The sequence below is a fragment of the Hemiscyllium ocellatum genome, chromosome 25 (genome assembly GCF_020745735.1).
Source record: "Hemiscyllium ocellatum isolate sHemOce1 chromosome 25, sHemOce1.pat.X.cur, whole genome shotgun sequence".
Taxonomy (NCBI): domain Eukaryota; kingdom Metazoa; phylum Chordata; class Chondrichthyes; order Orectolobiformes; family Hemiscylliidae; genus Hemiscyllium; species Hemiscyllium ocellatum.
In genome coordinates, this window is record NC_083425.1 from 56,025,383 (window position 1) to 56,049,335 (window position 23,953).

At 42.2% G+C, this 23,953-nt stretch overlaps 1 protein-coding gene and 1 long non-coding RNA gene across 3 annotated transcripts in view; one reads left to right on the forward strand and one right to left on the reverse strand.

Annotated features, from left to right (window-relative positions):
* The window catches only part of recql5 (RecQ helicase-like 5), a 145,708-nt gene that overhangs the window by 102,048 nt on the left and 19,707 nt on the right, over positions 1-23,953 (forward strand). Inside the window, exons 11-15 of one of the 2 annotated variants that reach the window (XM_060844382.1) lie at positions 593-651; positions 14,978-15,054; positions 16,663-16,756; positions 21,125-21,256; positions 22,029-22,588. In XM_060844382.1, coding sequence (XP_060700365.1) covers positions 593-651; positions 14,978-15,054; positions 16,663-16,756; positions 21,125-21,256; positions 22,029-22,588 — 922 coding nt within the window. Of the gene's footprint in view, positions 1-592; positions 652-14,977; positions 15,055-16,662; positions 16,757-21,124; positions 21,257-22,028; positions 22,589-23,953 lie in introns of those variants that run through there. The other variant, XM_060844384.1, reaches the window with a different exon arrangement.
* The window catches only part of LOC132827704 (uncharacterized), an 86,929-nt gene that overhangs the window by 36,544 nt on the left and 26,432 nt on the right, over positions 1-23,953 (reverse strand). The gene's annotated exons all lie outside the window — the stretch shown is intronic.

The window sequence follows — 23,953 nt, forward strand, 5'->3', positions numbered from 1 at the left end:
TGAAGAAGGGTTAATACCCAACACATTGACTTGTCACCAGCCCAGGATGTACACTATTTATCCTTTTACCCAACTTCAAATTAGCCACATATTTGCAAATTAGCCACTCATTTAAATGGCTGTGCTATTCTTTAAGGCCGCAACCCTCTTTCAGATCTTTTCTGTAGAAACATGGTCAGAAGTTCTCAAGTGTGATAGGGAATTGATGAAGGAGGGAGGAGAATACTGCATGATTATCTTCTCCATAGAGCTGGCACAGACACAGGAGCTGAATCCGGTACTCCTGTGCTATAAACTCTAAATTTGAGAGTGTGGTGCTGGAAAAGCACAACAGGTCAGGCAGCATCCGAAGAGCAGGATAATCAGGAATGAAGGGCTTTTGCCCAAAACATTGATCCTCCTGCTCCTGGGTTGCTGCCTGACCTGCTTTGCTTTTCCAGCGCCTCACTCTCAACTCTAATCTCCAGCATCTGCAGTTCTCACATTCACCCATAAACTCTAAAGTCTATGATAGCACTTAGAGAGTTCAGTGCTTTATCAGCCAAAAGGCCTGATAAATTTGAAAATTAATGTTATATCATTTTATTTTAAGATCCTGACTGTCCCCTCCGAGATGCAGCTAATCGGAAAATACCCAAGTTGTCTGTCAAGGTACTGAATAGCATTACCATAAATATCCTCTTTAAGAAGTAGTATGGATTGAAATAGTAATTGAACTGCAATGCAATAACGAATGATATTGATTTAAGTTTGGTACCACTGTATATATATCTAGGGATGTACAGTGGGTGTTCACTATTTATATCAGCAAGTTGGAAGCAATGTACAGTGCAGAATGAACTCGAGTTTAAAACTTGACATTTCTCATATAACATACATTTTTGTAGTTACACAACTGGGGAAACCCTTTAGATGACATTGCCTTACCAATATATTCTGGACACTATCTGCACAAATTGGTCTGCAGATGGATTACAACAAATGTTATGATCCCCATTGAGGAACTGTGACCAAAAATAGCCAAATTTACCAAAGAACCCAAAAGAAGACATTACCAACAGGATTGATGCCAAATTTGCAGATAATGCAACAATAGGTAGGAAAGCAAGAGAAAGGAAGTCGTCAGAAGAATGCAACAAACCTGCAAAAAGAGGTAAAACTTAAATCATTGGGCAAAAAAATTAGCAGATAGAGTATAATGTGGGGAAACCAAAGGAAGTCCACTTTGGTAGAAATAATAGAGAAGCAGAATATTATTTAACTGGAAAGAAGCTGTAGGATGCTGCAGAGCGGAGGTATCTGGGTGTCCTGAGACATATATCATATAAAGTCAACAAGCAAGTACAGCAATTAGGAAGACAGATGAATATCATTGCAAGGGGATAGTATATGTAAATCAAAAAGTCTTGCTACAGCTGTACAGGACATTGATCAAACCACATCTAGTGCACTGTACAATTTAGGTCATATCAAGGAGGGATGTACTTATATTAGAAGTAGTTCAGAGATGGTTCATTGCTGATTCTTAAGTTGATGGGTTTGGCTTATGATGTAGACCTACACTCAGGGAAATTTAGGAAGATGGGAGGTTATAAAACCATAAGATATAAGAACAGAAGTTAGGCCATTCAGCCCATTGAGTCTGCTCCACCAATCAGTCATGGCTGATAAGTTTCTTAAGCCTATTCTCCTGCTTTCTTCCTGTAACCCTTGATCCCCATGATACTCAAGAACCTATCTATCGCAGTCTTAAATATACTCGGTGACCTGGCCTCCACAGCCATCTGTGGCAATGAATTCCATCAACTCAGCATTCGCTGGCTGAAGTAGTTTCTCCTTAACTCTGTTCTAGAAGGTCTTCCCTTTACTGTAAGGCTATGCCTTCAGGTCCTAATCTCTTTTATCAATGGAAACATCTTCCCAACATCCACTGTGTCCAGGCCATTCAGTATTTGGTATGTTTCAATTAGATGTCCTCTATCCTTCTAAACTCCGTCAAGTATAGACCCAGAGCCCTTAAATGTTCTTCATATGTTAAACTTTTCATTCCTGGGACTATTCTCATGAACTTTCTCTGAACATGCTCCAGGGCCAATACATCCTTCCTGAGATATGGGGCCCAAAACTGTACACAATACTCCAAATGTGGTTTGACTAGAGTCTTATAGAGCCTCTGAAGTACATTTCTACTGTTATGTTCAAGTCCTCTCAAAATAAATTCCTAACTATTGACTCAACCTGTAAGTTTACATTGAGAGAATCCTGGACTAGAACTTCAAAGTCTCTTTGCACTTCAGACTTCTAAACTATTTACCCATTTCGAAAATAGTTCATGTGCCTATTCTTTCTATCAAAGTGCATGACTTCAGACTTTCCCACGTTGTACTCCATCCACCACTACTTTGCCCACTCTCCTGCTTAAATCTTTCTGCAGCATCCTCACCTCCTCAATGCTACCTGTCCCTCTCCTTACTTTGTATCATCTGCAAACTTCGCCAGAATGCCCTCAGTTCCTTCATTTAGATCGTTAATGTATAAAGCGAGAAGTTGTTCCAAAACTGAGGCTTGCAGAACACTACTTGTCACCGGCTGCCATTCCCATTCCATGTTTTCTGCCAGAAAGTCAGGCTTCTACCCATGCTAACACATTGCCTCTAACACTATGGGCCCTTAACTCACTCAGTAGCCTCTTGTGTGGCACCTTGTCAAAGGCCTTCTTGAAATCCAGGTAGGTAACATCCATTGACTCTCCTTGGTCTAACATGCTAGTCATTTCCTCAAAGAGGTCTTGCAGATTTGTCAGGCATGACCTCTCCTTGATGATACCATGCTGACTTTGCCTATTTTACCATACACTTTCAAGTATTCAGAATTCTCATCCTTCATAATGGATTCCAATATCTTACCCATGACCGAGGTTAGGCTAATCGGTCTGTAATTCCTGACTCTTGCCTTACTCCCTTTTTAAATGGGTCTGTCATGTTAGTGATTTTTCAGTCCTCTGGGACCCTCCCTGAATCTAGTGATTCCTGAAAGATTTCTAACGCCTCCACTACCTCTTCAGCTATCCCCCTTAGAACTTTGGGACGTAGTCTATCTGGTCCAAGTGATTTATCCATCTTTAGGGCATTCAGCTTTACTGGCACTTTCTCCTTGGTGATGGCCACCACAGTCAGCTCTGCCCCCTCACTCTCTTTAATTTTTGGGATATTACTCGTGTCTTCCACAGTGAAGATTAATGCAAAGTAATTATTCAGTTCCTCAGCCATTTCTTTGTTCCCCACTACTATCTCTCCAGTGTAATTTTCCAGCCATCCAATGTCCACTTTTGCCTCTCTTTTGCCCTTTATATATCCAAAGAAACTCTTGGTCTTACTTTCTATTACTGGCACACTTACCCTCATATTTTCCCTTTTTTTTTGTTGTCCTGTTTTGGTCTTTGTAAGCTTCCCAATCCTCTGGTTTCCTACTGCCCTTCACTACATTATATGCTTTCTCTTTAGCTTTTATATTATCCCTGTAGCATGCTTCTTTTTCCTCGGGATGAGGCTCTGCTATGTCTCCTGAATTACTCCCAGAAACTCCTATCATTGCTGTTCCAGTCTTTCCTGCTAGGCTCTTCTCCCAGTCAGTTCTACCAGCTCCTCCCTTATGCTTCTGTAGTTGCCTTTATTCAGCTGTAATATCATTACCTCTGATTGTATCTTCTCCCTCTCAAATTGCAGAGTAAATTCATTCATATGATCACTGCCTCCTAAAGGTTCTTTCATCTTAAGCTCCCTTATTGCATTACAATATTGGATTCGGTATTACCTGTTCCCTAGTGGGCCCCACCACAAGTTAATCCAAAAAGCCATCTCAGAGACATTCCACAAATTCCTTTTCTTGCAATCCACTACCAACCTGATTTTCCCAGTCCATGTTCATATTGAAGTCCTCCATAATCACTGTAGCTTGACCTTTCCTACACATCTCTTCTATCTCCTGGTGTATCTTGCGCCCCAGTTCCTGACTACTATTTGGAGGCCTGTACATAACTCCAACTATGGTTTTTTTTTCACCTTTGTGATTCCTTAATTCTACCAACCGAGATTCTACACCATCTGACCCTACTCCATTTCTTACTATTGATTTAATTTCATTTCCTCCTAACAAGGCAACCCCACTCCCCTCTGTCCACCTGCCAATAATTTATTCTATAAAATGTATTGCTTTACAAAATGATGTAATATTTTTATTGAGCTATTTTGAGGTGACTTGATAAGGTGAGTGCAGAAAAAATGTTTTTCTTCAAGGAATTTAGATTGAGGCTGAGTTAGAACATAGAAAAGTACAGCACAGAACAGGCCCTTTGATCCTCGGCTCAACATCATGGGACATTCCTAATCTAAAATAAAATAATCTAACCTGCACACCCCTCAATTCACTGCTGTCCATGTGCATGTCCAGCAGTCACTTAAATGTCCCTAATGACTCTGCTTCCACCACCACCATTTATAACACGTTCCATGCATTCACAACTCTTTGCGTAAAGAACCTACCTCTGATTTCTCCTCTATACCTTCCTCCTAATATCTTAAAACTATAACCCCTTGTGCCAGTCAATCCTGCCCTGGCAAAAAGTCTCTGGTTATTGACTCTATCCATGCCTCTCATTACCTTGTATACCTCGATCAGGTCACCTCTCTTCCTCCTCCTCTCCAAAGAGAAAAGTCCGAGCTTAGTCAACCTCTCTTAGTAAGGCACGCCCTCCAGTCCAGGCAGCATCCTGGTAAACCTTCTTTGCACCCTCTCCAAAGCCTCCGTATCTTTCCGATAATAAGGCAACCAGAACTGGACACAATATTCCAAGTGTGGTCTCACCAGGGTCTTGTAGAGCTGCAGCAAAACTTCGCTGCTCTTAAACTTGATGCCCCTGTTAATGAAAGCCAAAACACCATATGCAGAATAGGCAAGGAGGATACAGTAAAAACTGCAGATGCTGAAAGCCAGAGTCAATAGATGTGGAGCTATAGAAGCACAGCAGATCAGATTGCATTGGAGGAACAGGAAAGTTAACATTTTTGGCCAAGGGTCTTCATCAGGGAACAACTTCTCCTCTGCCATAATTCTCAACATTGATGTCCCACAAGACTGTGTACACAATCTCTTAATATACTCCTTGTGTGGCCAAAGTTTGTCGTCACTCCATCTACAAATTCACTGATGACACCACTATTGTAAACCAGACTTCAAACGATGATAAAACACAATACAGGAAAGAGATGGGGTGCTTGGTGGCATGATGTAAAGATAACAATCTCTCTGTCAACATCAGCAAAATGAAAGAGCTGGTCATTGACTTCAGGAAGGAAGGTTGAGGGCACATCCTTGTCTACAATGGTGCTGAGGTGGAGATGGTCGAGAGCGTCAAGCATCTAGGAGTGACTATCACCAATAATCTGTCCTGGTCCATCCAGAAAGCACAACAGTGTCTCCATCTCCTCAGGAGATAAAGGAAATTCAGCATGCCCATAAAGACTGTTATCAATTCTTGATGCACCATATAAAACATTTTCTCTGATTGCATCACGACTTGATATGGCAACTGCTCTGCCCGAGAAACCGCAAAGAGTTTTGAACACAACCCAATCCATGATGCAAGCCAACTTTCTATCCATTGACTCCATCTATACTTCTTGCTGCCTTGAAAAGGCAGCCAACACATTCAATGACCCCGCCCACTGGGGTTACAATCTCTCCCAATCTCTTTCGTCGGGCAGAAGATACAAAAGCTTAAACACCGATACCAACAGATTCAAGAATAGCTTCTTCCCTGCTGTTATTAGACTTCTTAATGGACTTAGAGTCATACAGTCCTCCAGCACAGAGACAAACTGGTCCATGCCGATCAAAATGTCTATCTTCGCTAACCCCATTTGCTTGGCCCATATCCATGTAAACCTTTCCTATCCATATATTTATCCTAATGCTTTTAAATGTTGTTAATGTACCCGCCTCAACCACGTCTGTTGGCAGCTCATTCCATATGCGTACCACCGTCTGTGTAAAAAAAAAGTTGCCCCTCAGGTTCCCTTTTATTCTTTCTCCTCTAACCTTAAACTGATGTTCTCTAGTCCTCAATTCCACAACCCTGGGAAAGAGATTGAGTGTATTCACCCTATCCATAAAAAGTGTGGCCACCTAAGTCTCCTATGCTCGAAAGAAAAGCAGTCCTAACTTTGTCCAACTCTTCCCTATAACTCAGACAGTTGAGTCCTGGCAACATCCTTGTAAATTTCTTCTGTACTCTTTCCAGCTCAGCACTATCCTTCCTATAACAAGGTGACCAAAACTGGACACAATACTCTGAGTGCAGCCTCACCAATGTCCTGTACAACTGCAACGTATCTTCGCAACTTTTATACTCAATGCAACAGCCTTCACTCCCTGTCTACCTGTGATTCCACTTTCAGAGAACTGTGCACCTGAATTCCAAAGTCCCTCTGTTTCACTACACCTACCATTCACCATGAAACTCCTACCCTGATTTAACTTTCCAAAATGCAAGACCTCACTCTTATCAAAATAGCTCATTTACCATTTCTTGGCTTGCTTCCCCGGCTGCAATTTCTGATAACTTTCCTCAATGTCCATGATTTCTCCTATTTTAGAGTCAACTGCAAACTTACTAATCATGCTTGTACATTCTCATGCAAATCATTGATGTAGATAACAAACAGCGATGGGCCAAGGTTAAGTGCGTTAGTCAGAGAAAAATGGGTCTGGGTGGGTTACTCTTCAGAGGGTCGGTGTGGACTTGTTTTGGGGCAGCACGGTGGCTCAGTGGTTAACACAGCACCAGGGTCACAGATTCGATTCCAGCCTCGGGCGATTGTCTGTGTGGAGTTTGCACATTCTCCCCCATGTCTGTGTGGGTTTCCTCCCACAGTCCAAAGATGTGCAGGTTAGGTGAATTGGCCATGCTAAATTGCCCATAGGTTAGGTGCATTAGTCAGAGGGAAATGGGTCTGGGTGGGTTACTCTTCGGAGGGTCGGTGTGGACCTGTTGGGCCGAAGGGCCTGTTTCCACACTGGATGGTATTTATCTTACAGAATTTTCTCAAGTAACTTACCTACCACAATTTTAGGCTTACTGTTCAAAAATTCCCAGGTTTTTCTTTGCAGTCCTTCTTGAATAAGGGCACAACATTCAGTCTTCTGGGATCTCACCTGTGGGTACTGATGCAAAAAATGAGCCCCCGCAATTCCTTCTCTCGCATCTTGCAATGTTCTTGGTTATATCTGGTCAGGACCAAGAGAGTTATCCACCTTCATACACTCTAATACATGCAACAACACCTCTACTGTGATCTGGATTATCTCCAAGTTCCCAAGTCCTCTTGTCTTTCTTCGTGGTAAACACTGAGCAGAAATATTCATCGAGGACCTCACCCATCTTCTGCAGTTCTGCACATATATGTCCACTTCAGTCCTTGAGGGGTCCTATTCTCTTTCTCTTTAGTTAAAGAACCTCTTTGGATTCACCCTAATCTTCTCAACCAAGGCTATCTTTTGCCCCCTTTTTGGCCTCCTGATGTCCTCATTCAGTAAACTCCTTTACTCCCTATATACCTCCAGGGATTCCCTTGATTCCAGCTGCTTGTACCGGATCTATACTTTCTCCTCCTCTTCTGGTCAAAGCCTCAATATCTGTCGTCATCCAGGGTTCCCTATTCCTGTCAACCTTCCTTTTCACCCTCAAAGGAACATATAGACCTTGACCTCTATCTCACATTTCAAAGCCTCCCACTGTCACTTTGCGTCCAAACAAACTAACTCCAGTCAGCCCCTGCAAACTCCTGTCTAATTCCATCAAAATTCACCTTGCCCTAGTTTAGAACTTGAACCTGTGGACCTGTTTTGTCCGTCTCCATAACTATTTGAAAATTATTGGAGAACTATGATCACTGATCCCAAAGTGCTCCCCCACTGTCACCTCTGTCACATGTCTTGCCCTATTTCCCAAAAGTAGATTGAGTTTTGCCTCTTCCCAAGTAGGATTCTGTATAATGCTTGAGGAAGCTTTCCTGAACGCACTTAACAAATTCCACTCCATCTAAGCCCTTAATGCAGTAGCAGTCCCAGGCAATACTAGGAAAATTAAAATCCCCTGCTTTGGCAACCCTCTTGCTCCTGCACGTTTCATCAATCTTCCTCCATATTCATTCTTTCCTGTTGACTACTTCAATAATGCCACCACCCTCTTTTTTTATTATTTCTTAGCTCCAGCCACAAAGCCTTACTGGATGATTCTTCCGTTATTTCATCTCTGATTATTGCTGTGATACTTGCCTTAATCAAAAATGCAACTCCCCCTTCCCTCTTTCTACCTAAAGCACTTGTACCCTAGCTACCAATCCTTAAGCTGCCAGTACTGTCCCTCTCAGGCATTTCTGTAATGGCTATAATATCCCAGGCCCACGTTACCTATCCACACTGAGTTCATCAGCCTTACCTGTCAACCCTCTTGCACTGAAATTGATGCAATTTAATCCAACAGGCATTCCTTGCTCCCTGTCGTGTTACGGGCGGCACGGTGGCACAGTGGTTAGCACTGCTGCCTCACAGCACCTGTAGACCCGGGTTCAATTCCCGACTCAGGCGACTGACTGTGTGGAGTTTGCACGTTCTCCCCGTGTCTGCGTGGGTTTCCTCCGGGTGCTCCGGTTTCCTCCCACAGTCACAAAGATGTGCGGGTCAGGTGAATTGGCCAAGCTAAATTGCCCGTAGTGTTAGGTAAGCGGTAAAATGTAGGGGTATGGGTGGGTTGCGCTTCGGCGGGTCGGTGTGGACTTGTTGGGCCGAAGGGCCTGTTTCCACACTGTAAGTCTAAGTCTAAGTCTCTTCACTTTGCTATTTCGGATTACCGTATCTCCTTCCAGCTTGGCATTTGCCTCTCGCCAATCTAGTTTATACCCTTTGTGTAGCACTAGCAAACCTGGCCACCAAGATATTGGTCCCCCTCCAGTTCAGATGCAACCTATCCTCTTGAACAAGTCACCTCTGACCCAGAAAAGACCCCAATGATCTAAAAACTTGAATCCCTGCCCCTCCACCAATTCTTTAGCCATGCATTCATCTGCCATATCCTCCTATTGTTATTATTTCATTTTTTTACCCTCACTGGCATGTGGTACTGGAATTAATCAGGAGATTACCACCGATGAGGTTGTGGTTTTTAATGTTTTTCTTAGCTCTCGATATCACTCCGCAAGACCTCATCTCTATTTCTACCTATGTCATTTGTGCCAACATGCACAATGACGTTTGGCTGCTCACCCTCCCCCTTGAGAATGTTCTACAGCTGCTCCGAGACATCCTGGACCCTGACATCTGGGAAGTAACACCATCGTGAATTCCTGTTTGTGGCCACAAAATCTCCTGTCTGTCCACCTGACTATTGAGTCTCCTATCACTAAGGTCCTATTGACCTTTGCCCTTTCCCGCTGTGCCGCAGAGCCAGTCATAGTGCCACCAATCTGGCTACTGCTGCTTTCCCCTGAAACGTATCCAAAATGGTGTACTTATTTTCAAGGGGAATGGCCACAGGGATTTCCTGCAATCTTTCCCTATTCCCTTTGTCTTTTCCTGGTGGTCACCCAGCTGCTCTCTGCCTGCAGCTGAGGTGTGACCACCTCACTAAAACTCTTATCTCAAGAAGTGTTCAGCATCTCTGATGATCCTGAGTGCACCTGGCTCCAGCTGCATCTCCCTAACACGATCTCCCAGGAGCTGCAGCTGGGTGCACTTTCTGCATGTGTAGTTATCAGGGAGAACTTCTCAAATTTTAAATTTAATGTTGATCATGCTGTTTGTGCAGCTTCTCTGCGGCCATAACATTGTATTCCTCGTTCTGTTCTATTACTCTTATGCACTTCATATGCATGCATAACAGAATGTTTCACTGTATCTAGATACATGTGACAATAATAAATCAAATCAATCAAAGATCATTCAAACAGTTCCAAGAATATCCTTATTGTCACGTACTCCAGTACAGGAGTACATCTTAGGCACAAGTATTTAGGTACAAACCTTGGATACAAAAGAGGAATAAAAGGAGAAGTAGTAGCATTACTTAGTGTCTAAAATAAAAAAGTAGAATAAGATAATTATAACATAGTTCAAGGATTGACATTACACACTAGTAAAGAATTTCAAATAGCCCAGCAGTTCAGCACATGGTCTGACCGCTCACGCCAGACCCCAGTCTAACAACTGTCCTGCTCTGCTCCAAGCCTCCAGTCCACTGGCACTGACACTCAGTTGTACCAAGATAAGTTATGCTGCTCCAGGCCTCATCTCCCGCATCAACGCTGCTCTGGGCCTTGCCCCATCCTCTAGTTTCTCTGGGCCTCACTACACCCCCTCATACTACTCCATGCCCCCCCCCCGTGCTGTAATGGGCCACGCCCCCTCCCCCTCCTCCCCCTTTCTCGTCTCCCACCCCTCCTCCTGCGTCCCCATCTATTTCCCTACATTCTGTATCTTCCGTGTCCTTTTCCACAGTAAACAATGATGCAAAATACTTGTCTAGTATCTCCTCCATCCCCTGCGGCTCTACACATAGGCTGCCTTGCTGATCTTTGAGGGGCTCTATTCTCTCCCTAGATACCCTTTTGTCCATAATGTATTTGTAAAAACTGCTTTTATTCTCCTTAACTCTATTTGCCAAAGCTATCTCATGTCCCCTTTTTGTCCTCCTGATTTCCCTCTTATTTTTACTCCTACTGCCTTTATACTCTTCTAAGGATTCACTCGATCTATCCTGTCTATACCTGACATATACTTCCTCCCTTTTCTTAGTCAAACCCTCAATTCCTCTAGTCGTCCAGCATTCCCTACACCTACTAGTCTTTCCTTTCACCCTAATAAGAATGTACTGTCTCTGGACTCTCATTATCTCATTTCTGAACGCTCCCATTTTCCAGCAGTCCTTTTACCTGTGAACATCTGCCTTTCTCCAATTTAGAACTTTTTTTTTAGTTTAGATTACTTACAGTGTGGAAAACAGGCCCTTCGGCCCAACAAGTCCACACCGACCCACCGAAGCGCAATCCACCCAGACCCATTCCCCTACGTTTACCCCTGCTCCTAACACTACGGGCAATTTAACATGGCCAATTCACCTAAGCTGCACATCTTTGTGACTGTGGGAGGAAACCGGATCACCTGGAGGAAACCCACGCAGACACAGGGAGAATGTGCAAACTCCACACAGTCAGTCGCCTGAGGTGGGAATTGAACCCGGGTCTCTGACGCTGTGAGGCAGTAGTGCTAACCACCGTGCCACCTACTTTTAGATCTGGTCTATCCTTTTCCACCACTATTTTAAAACTAATAGAATTATGGTCGCTGGCCCCAACGTGCTCCCCCACTGACACCTCAGTCACCTGCCCTGCCTTATTTCCCAACAGTAGGTCAAGTTTTGCACCTTCTCTAGTAGGTACATCCACATCCTGAATCAGAAAATTTTCTTGTACGCATTTAACAAATTCCTCTCCATCTAAACCCTTAACACTATGGCAGTTCCAGTCTATGTTTGGAAAGTTAAAATCCCCTACCAGAACCACCCTATTATTCTTACAGATAACTGAGATCTCCTCTCAAGTTTGTTTCTCAATTTCCCTCTGACTATTAGGAGCCTGTAATACAATCCCAATAAGGTGATCTTCCCTTTCTTATTTCTCAGTTCCACCCAAATAACTTCCCTGGATGTATTTCCGGGAATATCCTCCCTCAGCACAGCTGTAATGCTATCCCTTATCAAAAATGCAACTCCCCCTTCTCTCTCGCCTCCCTTTCTGACCTTCCTGTAGCATTTGTATTCTGGAACATTAAGCTGCAAGTCCTGTCCATCCCTGAGCCACATGTCTGTAATTGCTATGACATCCCAGTCCATGTTCCCAACCCTGCCCTGAGTTCATCTGCCTTCCCTGTTAGGCCTCTTGCATCTAAATAAATGAGGTTCAATTTATCAGTCCTACTTTGTTCTCTGCTTTGCCCTTGCATTCCCTGACAGTTTGACCCGCTTCTGTTCTCAACTGTACCAGTCTCAGATTGATCTCTTTCCTCACTATTTCCCTGGGTCCCACCCCACCCACCCCATCCCCTCCCAACACCCCCAACTCCCTCCCCCTTCAACACCCCCACCAACTAGTTTAAATCCTCCCGAGCAGCTTGAGCAAATCTTCTTGCCAATATATTAGTCCCCTTTCAATTCAGCTGCAATTCGTCCTTCTTGTACAGGTCATGTCTACCCCAAAGAAATTCCAATGATCCAAAACTGTGAATCCGTCTCCCATATACCAGCTTCTTAGCTATGCATTGATTCTGCTCTACCCTCCTATTCCTATTCCTATCCTCACTAGCTTGCAGCACTAGGAGTAATCCAGATATTACTACTCTCAAGGACCTCCTTTTTAAATTCCTGCCTAACTATCTCTCTTGTCCCTTCAGAATCTCATCCTCTTCCCTTCCTATGTCTTTGGTTCCCATGTGTACAATGACCTTCTGCTGACCCCTCTCCCCCTTGAGAACATTCTGCACCCTCTCTGAAACATCTTTGATCCTGGCACCAGGGAGGTAACGCACCATTCTGATTTTTTTGCTCTGGCCACTAAAATCCAATCTGCCTGAGACTATGAATCCCCAAACACAATCGATCTCTTGGAACCTAACGTACTCCTCATTGCATTAGAGCCAGTTTCGATACCCAAAACTTGGCTGTTCATGCTACACTCCCCTGAGAATCCATTACCCCATACATTTTCCAAAACAGCATAATTGTTTGAATTGGGGATAGCCACAGAAGACTCTTGTACTACCTGCCTACCTCACTTAGCTCTCCTGGAATTAACCCATTTATGTGACTGTATCTGCAATTTTTCTCCCTTCCTATAACTGCCGTCCATCACATCCTCTTTCTCTTGTAAATTCCACATTGCCTCCAACTGTCGCTCCAACTGATCCATTTGATCTGACAGGATTCACAACCAATGGCATTTATTGCAGATGTGATCCTCAGTAACACGTAAACTTGCCCTAAACTCCCACATCCGACAAGAAGTGCATATCACTCTACTTAGGGCCATTTCTGTTTTCTCCAATCTGCAGACCCAGAAAATAACACTCTCCTATTCCTCTACAAAACACTGCTCCTAGCTAACTTAATACTTATGGCTTATATTTTAAAGTTTAATCAAGATACATATCTCAATAAAACATATAATGAAGAAAGAACCCACTCTACTCACTACTGAAGACTTACAACAACGTCACACCTAAACTATTCACTTATCTGTTTCTCTGCTGTAACCTCTCCCTAGCAGGTTCCCCCAAGATCAGTTGTGAATTTCAGAGTTTGTTAATTTCCCTAGATGCACTCCGATGTTCAGTGATACATGAATTCAACAGCAAAGGCAGTAATTGCGCAGGTTCACTGATGTGTCAGTTAGCAGTGAGGGTCTCTCTCTCTCTCTCTCCTGCACTGACCGGACCATTTACTGCCTTTGTCTGTTCTTCTCCCTTTTAAAAGTGGTGTTGTTTTGACTTTTTTTTTCTCCAAAGTTCCAAAACAATGCAACAGCATATAAAACAGTAATTGCTGCTTCTGGAATTCGAGGAAATCACCTAAAACACCTCAAAAAAAAAGGAGCAGCCTGTTTCAGCTAGAAATTTTCCAGTCGTCCATCTTTGACTACTCAGAATCTGTCTACAATTCTGTCTTCAATGCAACTGCAACAGTGTGTGCATCAAATTTTGCTTAAGTGTTTCCAATGCAGCAATGAAATACTTTTCTACTTCTTGTACAAAACTATCTGTTTCTCACCTGAATGAGATTGATAGTTTAATGCTAATGTGTGCTGCTAGTGGCTGAAAGTACTGAGAGGGAGCCAGATTGGATCTGACCAGTTTTTACTGAATCACCAACAATAGTGGATATTTTTCACCTGTAATCTCGGCTTAGATTTGATGGCAAAGTCCCTGCTTTAATGTTACTTTTTAATTGGTTTTATTTGAAGAAGTTAAAGCATTGGAAAGTTACTGTGACTGGTTGGGTTAGCTTTTTTCTTTACCTTAGTAGAAGAGTTATCCATTGGGAGAATCTTGCATTATCATTGTCTTGCCTAACTTTAGGATATCTTGTGTTCCTTTACAGTCTATTGTTGTGTAAGCAGAGCAGCAGCCGATTTGAACACTACAAAATACCAAATGCAGCAATGAGATACATGAACAGATTATTTTTCCTGATAAACTCTGGTTTAGACTCACAAAGAACTCCTTTGTGGAGTTGAAGAACTGACTGCTATCATTCTGACTGTGAATTCGAAATTGAATCAACCTAAATTCTGAAGCTGAACCAGACTGAAAATTTGTATTAGACATGGGAATTAAAATACATGTTTATTTTGAAAAATAGCAATGGATAAATAACTTGTGAGCATCACGGTGGCTCAGTGGTTAGCACTATTGCCTCACAACACCAGGGACCCGCATTCAATTCCAGCCTCAGGCGACTGTTGAGTTTGCACGTTCTCCCCATGTCTGTGTGGGTTTCCTCTGGGTGCTCCAGTTTCCTCCCACAATCCAAAAAGATGTGCAGGTTAGGTGAATTGGCCATGCTAAATTGCCCATAGTGTAGATTATTAGTCGGGATAAGTATAGGGGGTAGCAGGTTGGGTTACTCTTCAGAGGGTCGGTGGGGACTTGCTGGGCCCTGGAATCCCTGTTTCCATGCTAGGGATTCTAATTCTAATTCTAGAAGTTTATACACTGAAGAATGTTTGTTTATAAGACGGCCACATATCAAAGTAGCTTGTCTTCTGTATTTTTGGGGAATGTTGTGCAAAAATGTTGTTACCATTTCTGTTGGTGGCACTGCATGTTATAATTGTTCTGTCTCTCCTTTTACCACTGATGTATTCTATATCAGGCACGTGAACACTGTCTCCACATGCTGGAGGAGGCACTGACCAAGAATAAACAGCATGGAATTACAAAGCCAGAGTGGTGAGTAAAGATTGTGGCAGTCAAGTACACACATGCATGTTATTCAACACAGCCTCAATAATTCTATTTCTATAAATAGCATTTTTAATGCAGCAAAATATCCCAAGGCACTTCACAGCCGTATAGCCAGACAACCATTGATACTCCATGAAAGAAGGAAACATTCAAACCTGTGACCTAAAGCTTGATTAAAGAGGTCGAAGTTAAGGAGAGATTAAAAGGAAATGAGACAATTGAAGAGACTTGTTGAGAGATTTCTATAGTTTTTGGCCTAGGCAGCTGAAGGCATGGCTATCTTTGGTAGAGTGAATGAAGTCTAGTACCATTTCAATAAGTTGAATCACAAATGGCTTGTCCACAAGCTCCTATTAATTGAAGCTTTAAAATAGACAAGGAGGCCCCTCCATAATCTGACTTGTCCACATTCTACGCCAAAAAAAAATCCATGATGCAATAAATATGTGAAAAATGTCTTAATCTTCAATTTATTGACTCCTTATGACAACCTGACCATATACAATTAAAGAGGAGAAAGTGAGGACTGCAGATGCTGGAGAGTCAGAATCAAAAAGGGTGGTGCTCAAAAAGCACAGTAGGTCAGGTAGGATCCGAGGAGCAGGAGAGTCGATGTTTCGGGGAGGGGGTTGGTGGTGAGGGTTGGGTTGGGGTGGGAAGGTGATAGGTGGAAGATAATTGTGATAGGTCGGTGGGGAGGGTGGAGCAGAGAGTTAGGAAGGAAGATGGACAGGTAGGACAGGCCAAGATGGCAGTGCCGAGTTGGAGGGTCGGATCTGGGATGAGATGGGGATGGGGAGATTTGGAAACTGGTGAAGTCAGTGTTGGTGCTGTGTGGTTATAGAGTCCCGAGGCTGAAGTGAGGCATTCTTCCTCTAGTTGGAAAGCTTCATAATCTTTTTCTGCTTAGTATGTTGTTTTCATACGTTGTTATCATAGTCAAGTGACAAATGTCATCTGGTTCAGCTAATATAGAGTTATCAGTCTCAAACTTCAGCTTCTCATGTGTATCCCTCTATTGGATTTCTTATTATGCCTTTGGGAATGCCTGACAACTTCACCATGGCTGGAATTTCAGGTTATCAGAATTTGATTTTATTGTACCAACAGAGGCGGTATGGCGGCTCAGTGGTAGCACTGCTGCCTCATAGTGCCAGGGACTTGGGCTCGATTCCCGCCTCGGGTGACTGTCTGTGTGGGTTTCCTCTGATTTCCTCCCACAATCCAAAGATGTGCACGTCAGATGAATTGGCCATGTTAAATTGTCTACAATGTTAGGTGCATTAGCCAGGGGTAAATAGAGGATAGGGGAATAGGTCTGGGTGGGTTACTCTTCAGATGGTAGATGTGGACTTGTTGGGCCGAACGGCCTGTTTCCATGCTATAGGGAATCTAATCTCATCTAATCTAAAAGTACTTGTTGTTTGTTAAATGCAGTTCTACTTTCATAATTTTGTCCTGCATTCCATTCACCAAGACGTTTCTGTGTGATCTTTGTATGTATGTTGTGGTAATGTGCTTTCTCTTTCTTGCAATGAAGATTTATACAGCTAATTCTGTTAAATGACCTGATGCCTCTCTCCTCTCTAACAGGGCAGACCCTCACTCATGTGCTGTAGAAATGGAATATGATGCTTTCAAAATGAGCAAGATGGCTAACTTGTACAAAGCACTAATGCTAAAAAAGGTGGGTAAATCAAGTGATGCATTGTTGGGAATTTATTAGATTTAACAAAAATAGCTTGCTAAATATATTTAAGCATTGTGGGTATTAAACAACTGCTGTTAAAAAAGGGACAGAGAAATATTCATGTGGAAGGTTACAACTGAGGCCCTTAGAAATCTTTTACTGAAAACATTATAGGGAGAGCAGCTTGTAAAGAGTTACGCTCAGAAACTGCAATGAAAGTAAATTGTGTGATTCTGAATTTTAATTGTGACCTCTTTAAGGAATGTTGGGACAACAGAATGTTAAAATGAGAACAATTGTGCACAATTGATGTGGAGCAGCCTGAGCACTGCACTGTATCATCATGTACCATGAGGCTTGCTTTATAAGCACTGGTTTTAAAGTGAAGATTGATAGCTTCAGTGTTTATGTTGTGCTAGAGTCAAATGGGGCAAGATTTCATAGGGAATGACAATGTTAGTTTTATATTTTCTTCAAAGGAACAGAATGAATAACAATTCACATACCATTTGTTACTCTGTATTATAATAATAAAGTTTATTAAGTTGGTACTGTGTTTTTAGATTTATTGTACATGCTGCCTGCTGTGAAGTCTCCCTGACAGTTAACCTAGGTGCTATGGTTTTTTGACGAACACTTAGGTGATTATACTGAGGAAAACACGTTTATGCTTGAGACAAAGGCAGCAGTCTCTGAGTTTACAATCCATTGTCTGAGTCTCCCAAAATCCTGTCAAGTTATTAAACGCTAAACATACTTTGTTTCTATGTGCCTTCTACTTTAATCAAAAGAAGAACATGTGAACTGTTCATTTATTTTTTTTAATATGTATGGGATCAAGAATATTTAACTAATGTTTTTACTTGGATGCAAGGTTATTGTGTTTCATTTGCTGTGGTGAAGAGAACCGAGATCAAATTAAAAGCTTGGCGTTATGTTGTCAAAAAGCATAGAAACAGGCCATACTGAGCACTATGTCTATGCAGACCAACAAACACCAAAACTACACTAATGCCATACGCCACTTTTTACTTCCTTGTTTTCTCAACAATATCCTTTGTTATCCAGGGTACTCCAGCTTTGGATACCCTGTATTTATTTTTTATGGTTATGGGCCTGGCTTGCATCCTAATCATGTTTCTTTTGAAAGCATCCCATTCCTGACAAATCTCTTCACACTCCTTAATGTTGACTCTAATTTCTAAACTTATTGTATAATATTTGTATAACAAACAACATCCACTAATATCATTTATTGTATCCGTTGCTCCTGATGCAGTCTCCTCTACGTTGGGGAGACTGGGCGCCTCCTAGCAGAGCGCTTTAGGGAACATCTTTGGGACACCCGCACCAATCAACCACACCGCCCCGTGGCCCAATATTTCAGCTGCCCCTCCCACTCTGCCGAGGACATGGAGGTCCTGGGCCTCCTTCACCACCGCTCCCTCACCACCGGACGCCTGGAGGAAGAATGCCTCATCTTCTGCCTTGGAACACTTCAACCCCAGGGCATCAATGTGGACTTCAACAGTTTCCTCATTTCCCCTTCCCCCACCTCACCCTAGTTCCAAACTTCTAGCTCAGCACTGTCCCCATGACTTGTCCAGACTTGTCCTACCTGCCTATCTCCTTTTCCACCTATCCACTCCACCCTCTCCTCCCTGACCTATCACCTTCATCCCCTCCCCCAATCACCTGTTGTACTCTATGCTACTTTCTCCCCACCCCCACCCTCCTCTAGCTTATCTCTCCACGCTTATTCCTGATGAAGGGCTTTTGCCCAAAACGTCGATTTCGCTGCTCGTTGGATGCTGCCTGAACTGCTGTGCTCTCCAGCACCACTAATCCAGAATATACTTTAAATCTTCATTCACGGGATGTGAGCTAGCTATCTTCTTGAATTGTTGCAGTTCCTTCAGATCAATTAACATCATAGAGACAGAAGTTCTTTGTGCTTAGGAAACTGAACAAGCTGCTTGACTTTTTGGGCTATTACAGCTGAATTTGGGAGGGACATGGTTTCTGATAGAAGAGAAGCATCTGCAGTGGTCTAAGTTTTGTCTTGGCAAAGTTGGGCCATTCAGAATAGTTATCTGAATGGGCTTTACTATTGGTGGTAGATTTGAGAGATCTTCTGAAAACTAATGCAAGTGCTCAGCTCTGGTTAATCAAAATCATTGAAGCAGGAGTACTGGAAGGGTTTGAAAGCTGAAAAAGACTGTGGATTGTTTGCTTTAGAATTGTAATTACATAGAAATTGCAGTGTGTTCTTGTGTGTAGCTAAAAATTAAGATGCATTGAAAAAGGAAGTAGTGTTTAGTTTGTCATTTATTACAATAAATTTTTTGTTGAATCTGTATTTTTTGAAGAGGCGATTAAGGACAGAAGATAGGAGTGCATATGGATGTTGCCTTTATAGATTTACATTTGTTAATGGTTCACATAAGGTTGAGAGTAAATATGAGAGCACATAAAATTGGAGGTGACCTTGTTACATGGGTTGATGGTAAACTGTAGATGTGGAATGAAAACAGTGCTGAAAAACACAGCAAGTCTGGCAGCATCAATGGAAAGAGAAACAGAGTTAAAGTTTCAAGGCTGAGATGATTCTTCAGAACACTTAAGAATTACAGCATCAATATTCTGCTTTTATGAGAGTAGAGTCGAGAGTGTAGTGCTGGAAAAGCACAGCAAGTCAGGCAGAATCTGAGGAGCAGGCGAATCGACGAGAAACAGATGCTGTCTGACCTGCTGTACTTTTCCAGCACTGCAATCTCAACTCTGATCTCCAGCATCTGCAGTCCTCACTTTCTCCTACTTTATCAGAGTAGATAATTACAAATGCACAGATGACACTAGGTTCAAAACTAAAGCAAAACTAGGTGGAAGTAGTTTGTTACAAAGAAACATAAACTGAGTGGGCAAAATGTTGGCAGATAAAGTTCAGTAATGCCATCCGATGGGACAGATCTGAATATTTTCCTGGCAAGTGTGAGCCTGTGGAGAAATGGAGAGATTTGGGGTGCCATGTGACAAATCATTCATGCTCATGCATATGTACAGAATGTAATCAAAGTATTTAATGAAACATTGCCTTTTATCTCGAGATTCAAAACCAAAGTACAGAGGAACCTTGGTATCTGGCATTTGATTATCCAAATTTTGGATTATTCGAATAAGATCATAAGGTCTGAACTTTAGCTTGGCTAAACTGTGTTATCTTGCATTCGATTATCCAAACAAAATAGTCCCCCCACACTGTGCCATTCAGATAATGAGGTTCCTCTGAATGTAATATATCAGTTGTCCAGAGTCTTTATTTGACATAGCTTGGTGTACTGCTTTCTATTCTATGCACTGCACCTCGAGAGATATATTAGGTTTGAAAAATGTACAGCAGAGATTTCGTCAGACTTGTACTCTGGCATAAAGGATTAACTTTTTAGATGGGTTCAAATATGATGCTTAGATGTTATTGAGCTTAGAGGTTGTAAAAATGACAAAGGGATTCATTAAAGTAGATAATGATCTTCTCATGTTACCGTTGCTGAATTTTGCCTATTATTTTCAATTGGTTTCCTCTCAATCTCAAAAGTTTCTTCAACTGAACTGTTTCTCAATATTTATTCTCTCAAGACCTCCCTCATTCTTTTGGTTACCTCTGTCGGATTTTTCTTAACCTTCGCTTTGTGTAACTGAAATTCTTCATCCCTGGAGCTATTATCATGAATTCTTTCTGTATCCTCTTTGTTGTCTTCACATTTTTTCTGCCCAGACCTGTACTTCAATTAAGACCAAGCCAATATTTGTATAATTTTATCATAAGTTGGTTATTTTTTATACTCCTGGCCTTATGCTTTATTAATTGCATTCTTAACCTTCCCTGGCAGCATCAATGATTTCAGCTTATAGAACCAAAGGACACTCTGCTTTTTGCATCCACTTTCAAACTCGACCTTTTGGTTTATATTGCCTTTCTTTGTTCTTCCTACCAAATTAAATTGCTTCACACTCCTTTATTAAATTTCATCTGGCTTTTATCCATCTCTTCCATATCTAGATCTTCTTGAAGTTTAACACCCTGTCAGTCCACAACACATACATGTTTTGTGTCACAACTGGAATTCAAGACTCTAGTTACCAGATACTTGTTAAGTAAGGGTATGGAATAAAATAGGATAAATGGAGTTGAGATGCAGACCAGCCATGATGACAGAGCAGGCTCAGGGGGTTGAAGTAAAACAGAAGGTGCTGGAGAAACTCAACAGGCCTGGCTGTATCTATGGAGATAGAAACAGAGTTAATGTTTTGAGTCCAGCATGACTCTTCCACGTTTTTACTTATTTGTTGCTTCTTTCATATTAGGTTGGAGAAATTAATAAGTCAATGCAAAATAATCCTTTGCATTCAAAACTGACAGAAATGGACACTACAGTAGCAACAACAGATTGTGAAAAAGATGGTGAAACATTTATTTCCGCATCACAGCTCTATTCTGTGAGTATATCTTTTGTCTTTCAGTGGAGGACTGTAAATCCCCTTTCCTCTTCATTAGTATGATTTAAAATCTCTCAATAGAATTCATACCCCCCTGAAATCTCAGTATGTTAAACATAACACAGTCCATGGATCAAACTCATTCTTTGGGAGGACTTCAAAACTCTTGGAAATTTTCCTTTTCCTATGATTTGTGCTCATAGACTCTCTGCTTTTGCATCCACTTTAGAACTGGGCTTTATAACCCCAACTTGGCATTATGCTGATTCATGTCACCACCTATGTCATCCTGACAGTGTCCTGTAAAGAAGCTTTTGACCTTTCCACTTGTTGGAATTGTGTTGCTAGCTACAAGTATTGTAAGGACCCGTGACTGAATGATTGTAACCATCTGACTTCTGTACTGAAGGATGATCTTCAATCTGGATGACCTCAACCACATGTACAAATACTTCTAGCTATTGGTCATTGATTCTTGAATGTTGTTGACCTCCAGCCACTGACCTTTGTATTATGTCACTGACCTCCAACTATTACCTGTTGAATCGTGCATGTCACTGACCTTCAGCCATGTCCTACTTTATTTAGAGCATTGCTGACTTCAAGCCACTATCCTCTATATTAGTGTGTCTCTCATCTCCAGCCATTGCCCACTGTTCTGTGTGTTACAGGTCCTCTAATCATATGTGTGTCTGACCTGGAGCCCCACTACATTGTCACTGTCCATATCATAAATACCAGACAGGTGTTTATCTATTTTTATGCTTTGCAGTTCAAACGAAAGCGTGTTGGAGTTGGAGGTCAGATTTCATCCAGCCCATTCCGAACCGCAGGAGAGATGCTGAAGAACTCAGTGCAAGTGAGCAGTGTGCAGAAGAATAGCACTAGCTCAGAGACCCCAATACACCAATCAGATGGAACCAGAAAGAAAGAAGATACAAGATCTCTAGAAGTCACAAAACCCTCTGCACACTATAATGAGAGGACAGATCAGTGCTCCCCTCTCCAGTCTAGTCCCAGCAAGAGGAAACCCACTAAAAAGCGATTGCTGGCAGAGAGTGCCAAGAAAGATTCTCAGAATATTACCAAATTCTTTCAGCAGAGCAAATCTAAAGGGGCAACAAGGGCTTCAGTCAAAATCCTTGGTGGGGACTGCAGTACTATTGTTAATGATGCACTGGAAGAAGAGAACAACAGGAAAGCATACTCTTCCACTTTGGCCTTGTCTGGGGAGCTGGGAGCTCTTCCAGATCTTGATAAAGTGACGAAGACTGTAAATGTGGACAAGGTCCAAAAATGTGTGACGACCCACGACGTGGAAGAGAAGACAAGGTAACATTAAAAGCTGAATAATTTACAGTGCCTTGTTATCCATATTTTTTCCCTGCCTATTGACTGACCTAATGCTCATCAAAATGAGATATGTTAGTACTAAGGAAAGAAGTACTCCAGTTTAGGCATCCAGTGTGAACATCAAACTTCCCCTACTTTGGCCAAAAAATGGGTCTGAGCTTCAATTGCTCCAGCTTTTGCAAATGGTGTTGCATCAGTTCCCACATTAGCCATCCATCTATGGCCATTTGGAAAGAGATTCATGTTAGAGCAATCTATATTCCATATGTTGGACTGAGACCACTTGAATGTGTCCCATGAAATTACTTGCAAGCAGCAGACAATTTTGTGACATGTCACTGGCAAGGCCTTGGTTGGAGTGCGGCTAACAGTTCATAGCACTGTAGGCAAGTCTTGAAGGTATCAGAGATGAGGAAATGCAGTTATCAGGACAAGCTGTTCTTCATGCAGAGAAGGTTAAGGGAGACTTAACAGAAACATTCAAATAATGAAAAGTTGTGATTGCCAAATATGGCAAGCTGTTTTCCCCAGTAAGTAGTGACCTGAAGTCAGAGGTTTAATATTACTGGGAAGAGAAGCAGAGAAATGAAAAGCAATGTACTTATATTGCAGAAACATTTAGACAGTTTAGGAGAGTGGTCCAGGAAATGGCTGAGGAAATTCAATGTAGGTCTTGCACTTTGGAGAAAATAATACAGGCATGGACTATTTTTTTAAACGGTGAGAAAATTCATAAAGCCAAAGCACAAAGGGATCTGGGAGTGCTCATCCAGGATTCTCTGAAGGTTGACTCGCAGGTTGAGTCTGTGATAAAAAAGGCAAATGTAATGTTATCATTTATCTCAAGAGAGTTGGAGTATAAAAGCAGCTATGTGCTTCTGAGACTTTATAAAGCTCTAGTTAGGCCTCATTTGGAATACTGTGTCCAAATTTGGATCCCACACCTCAGGAAAGACATACTGGCACTGGAGCGTGCCCAACGGAAATTAACACACATGATCCCTGGAATGGTAGGCCTAACATGTGATGATCGGCTGAGAGTCCTGAGATTGTATTCATTAGAGTTTAGAAGGTTGAGGAGAGATCTAATAGAAACTTACAAGATCATGCGTGGCTTAGAAAGGGTGGTTGCTGGGAAGTTGTTTCCATTAGGTGGGGAGACGAGGACCTGTGCGCATTGCCTTAAAATTAGAGGGGGTCAATATAGAATGGAAATGAGGAGACATTTCTTCAGCCGGAGAGTGGTGGGCCTGTGGAATTCATTACCACCGAGCGCAATGGAGGCCAGGATGTTGGGCGTCTTCAAGGCAGAGACTGATAAATTCTTGATCTCGCAAGGAATTA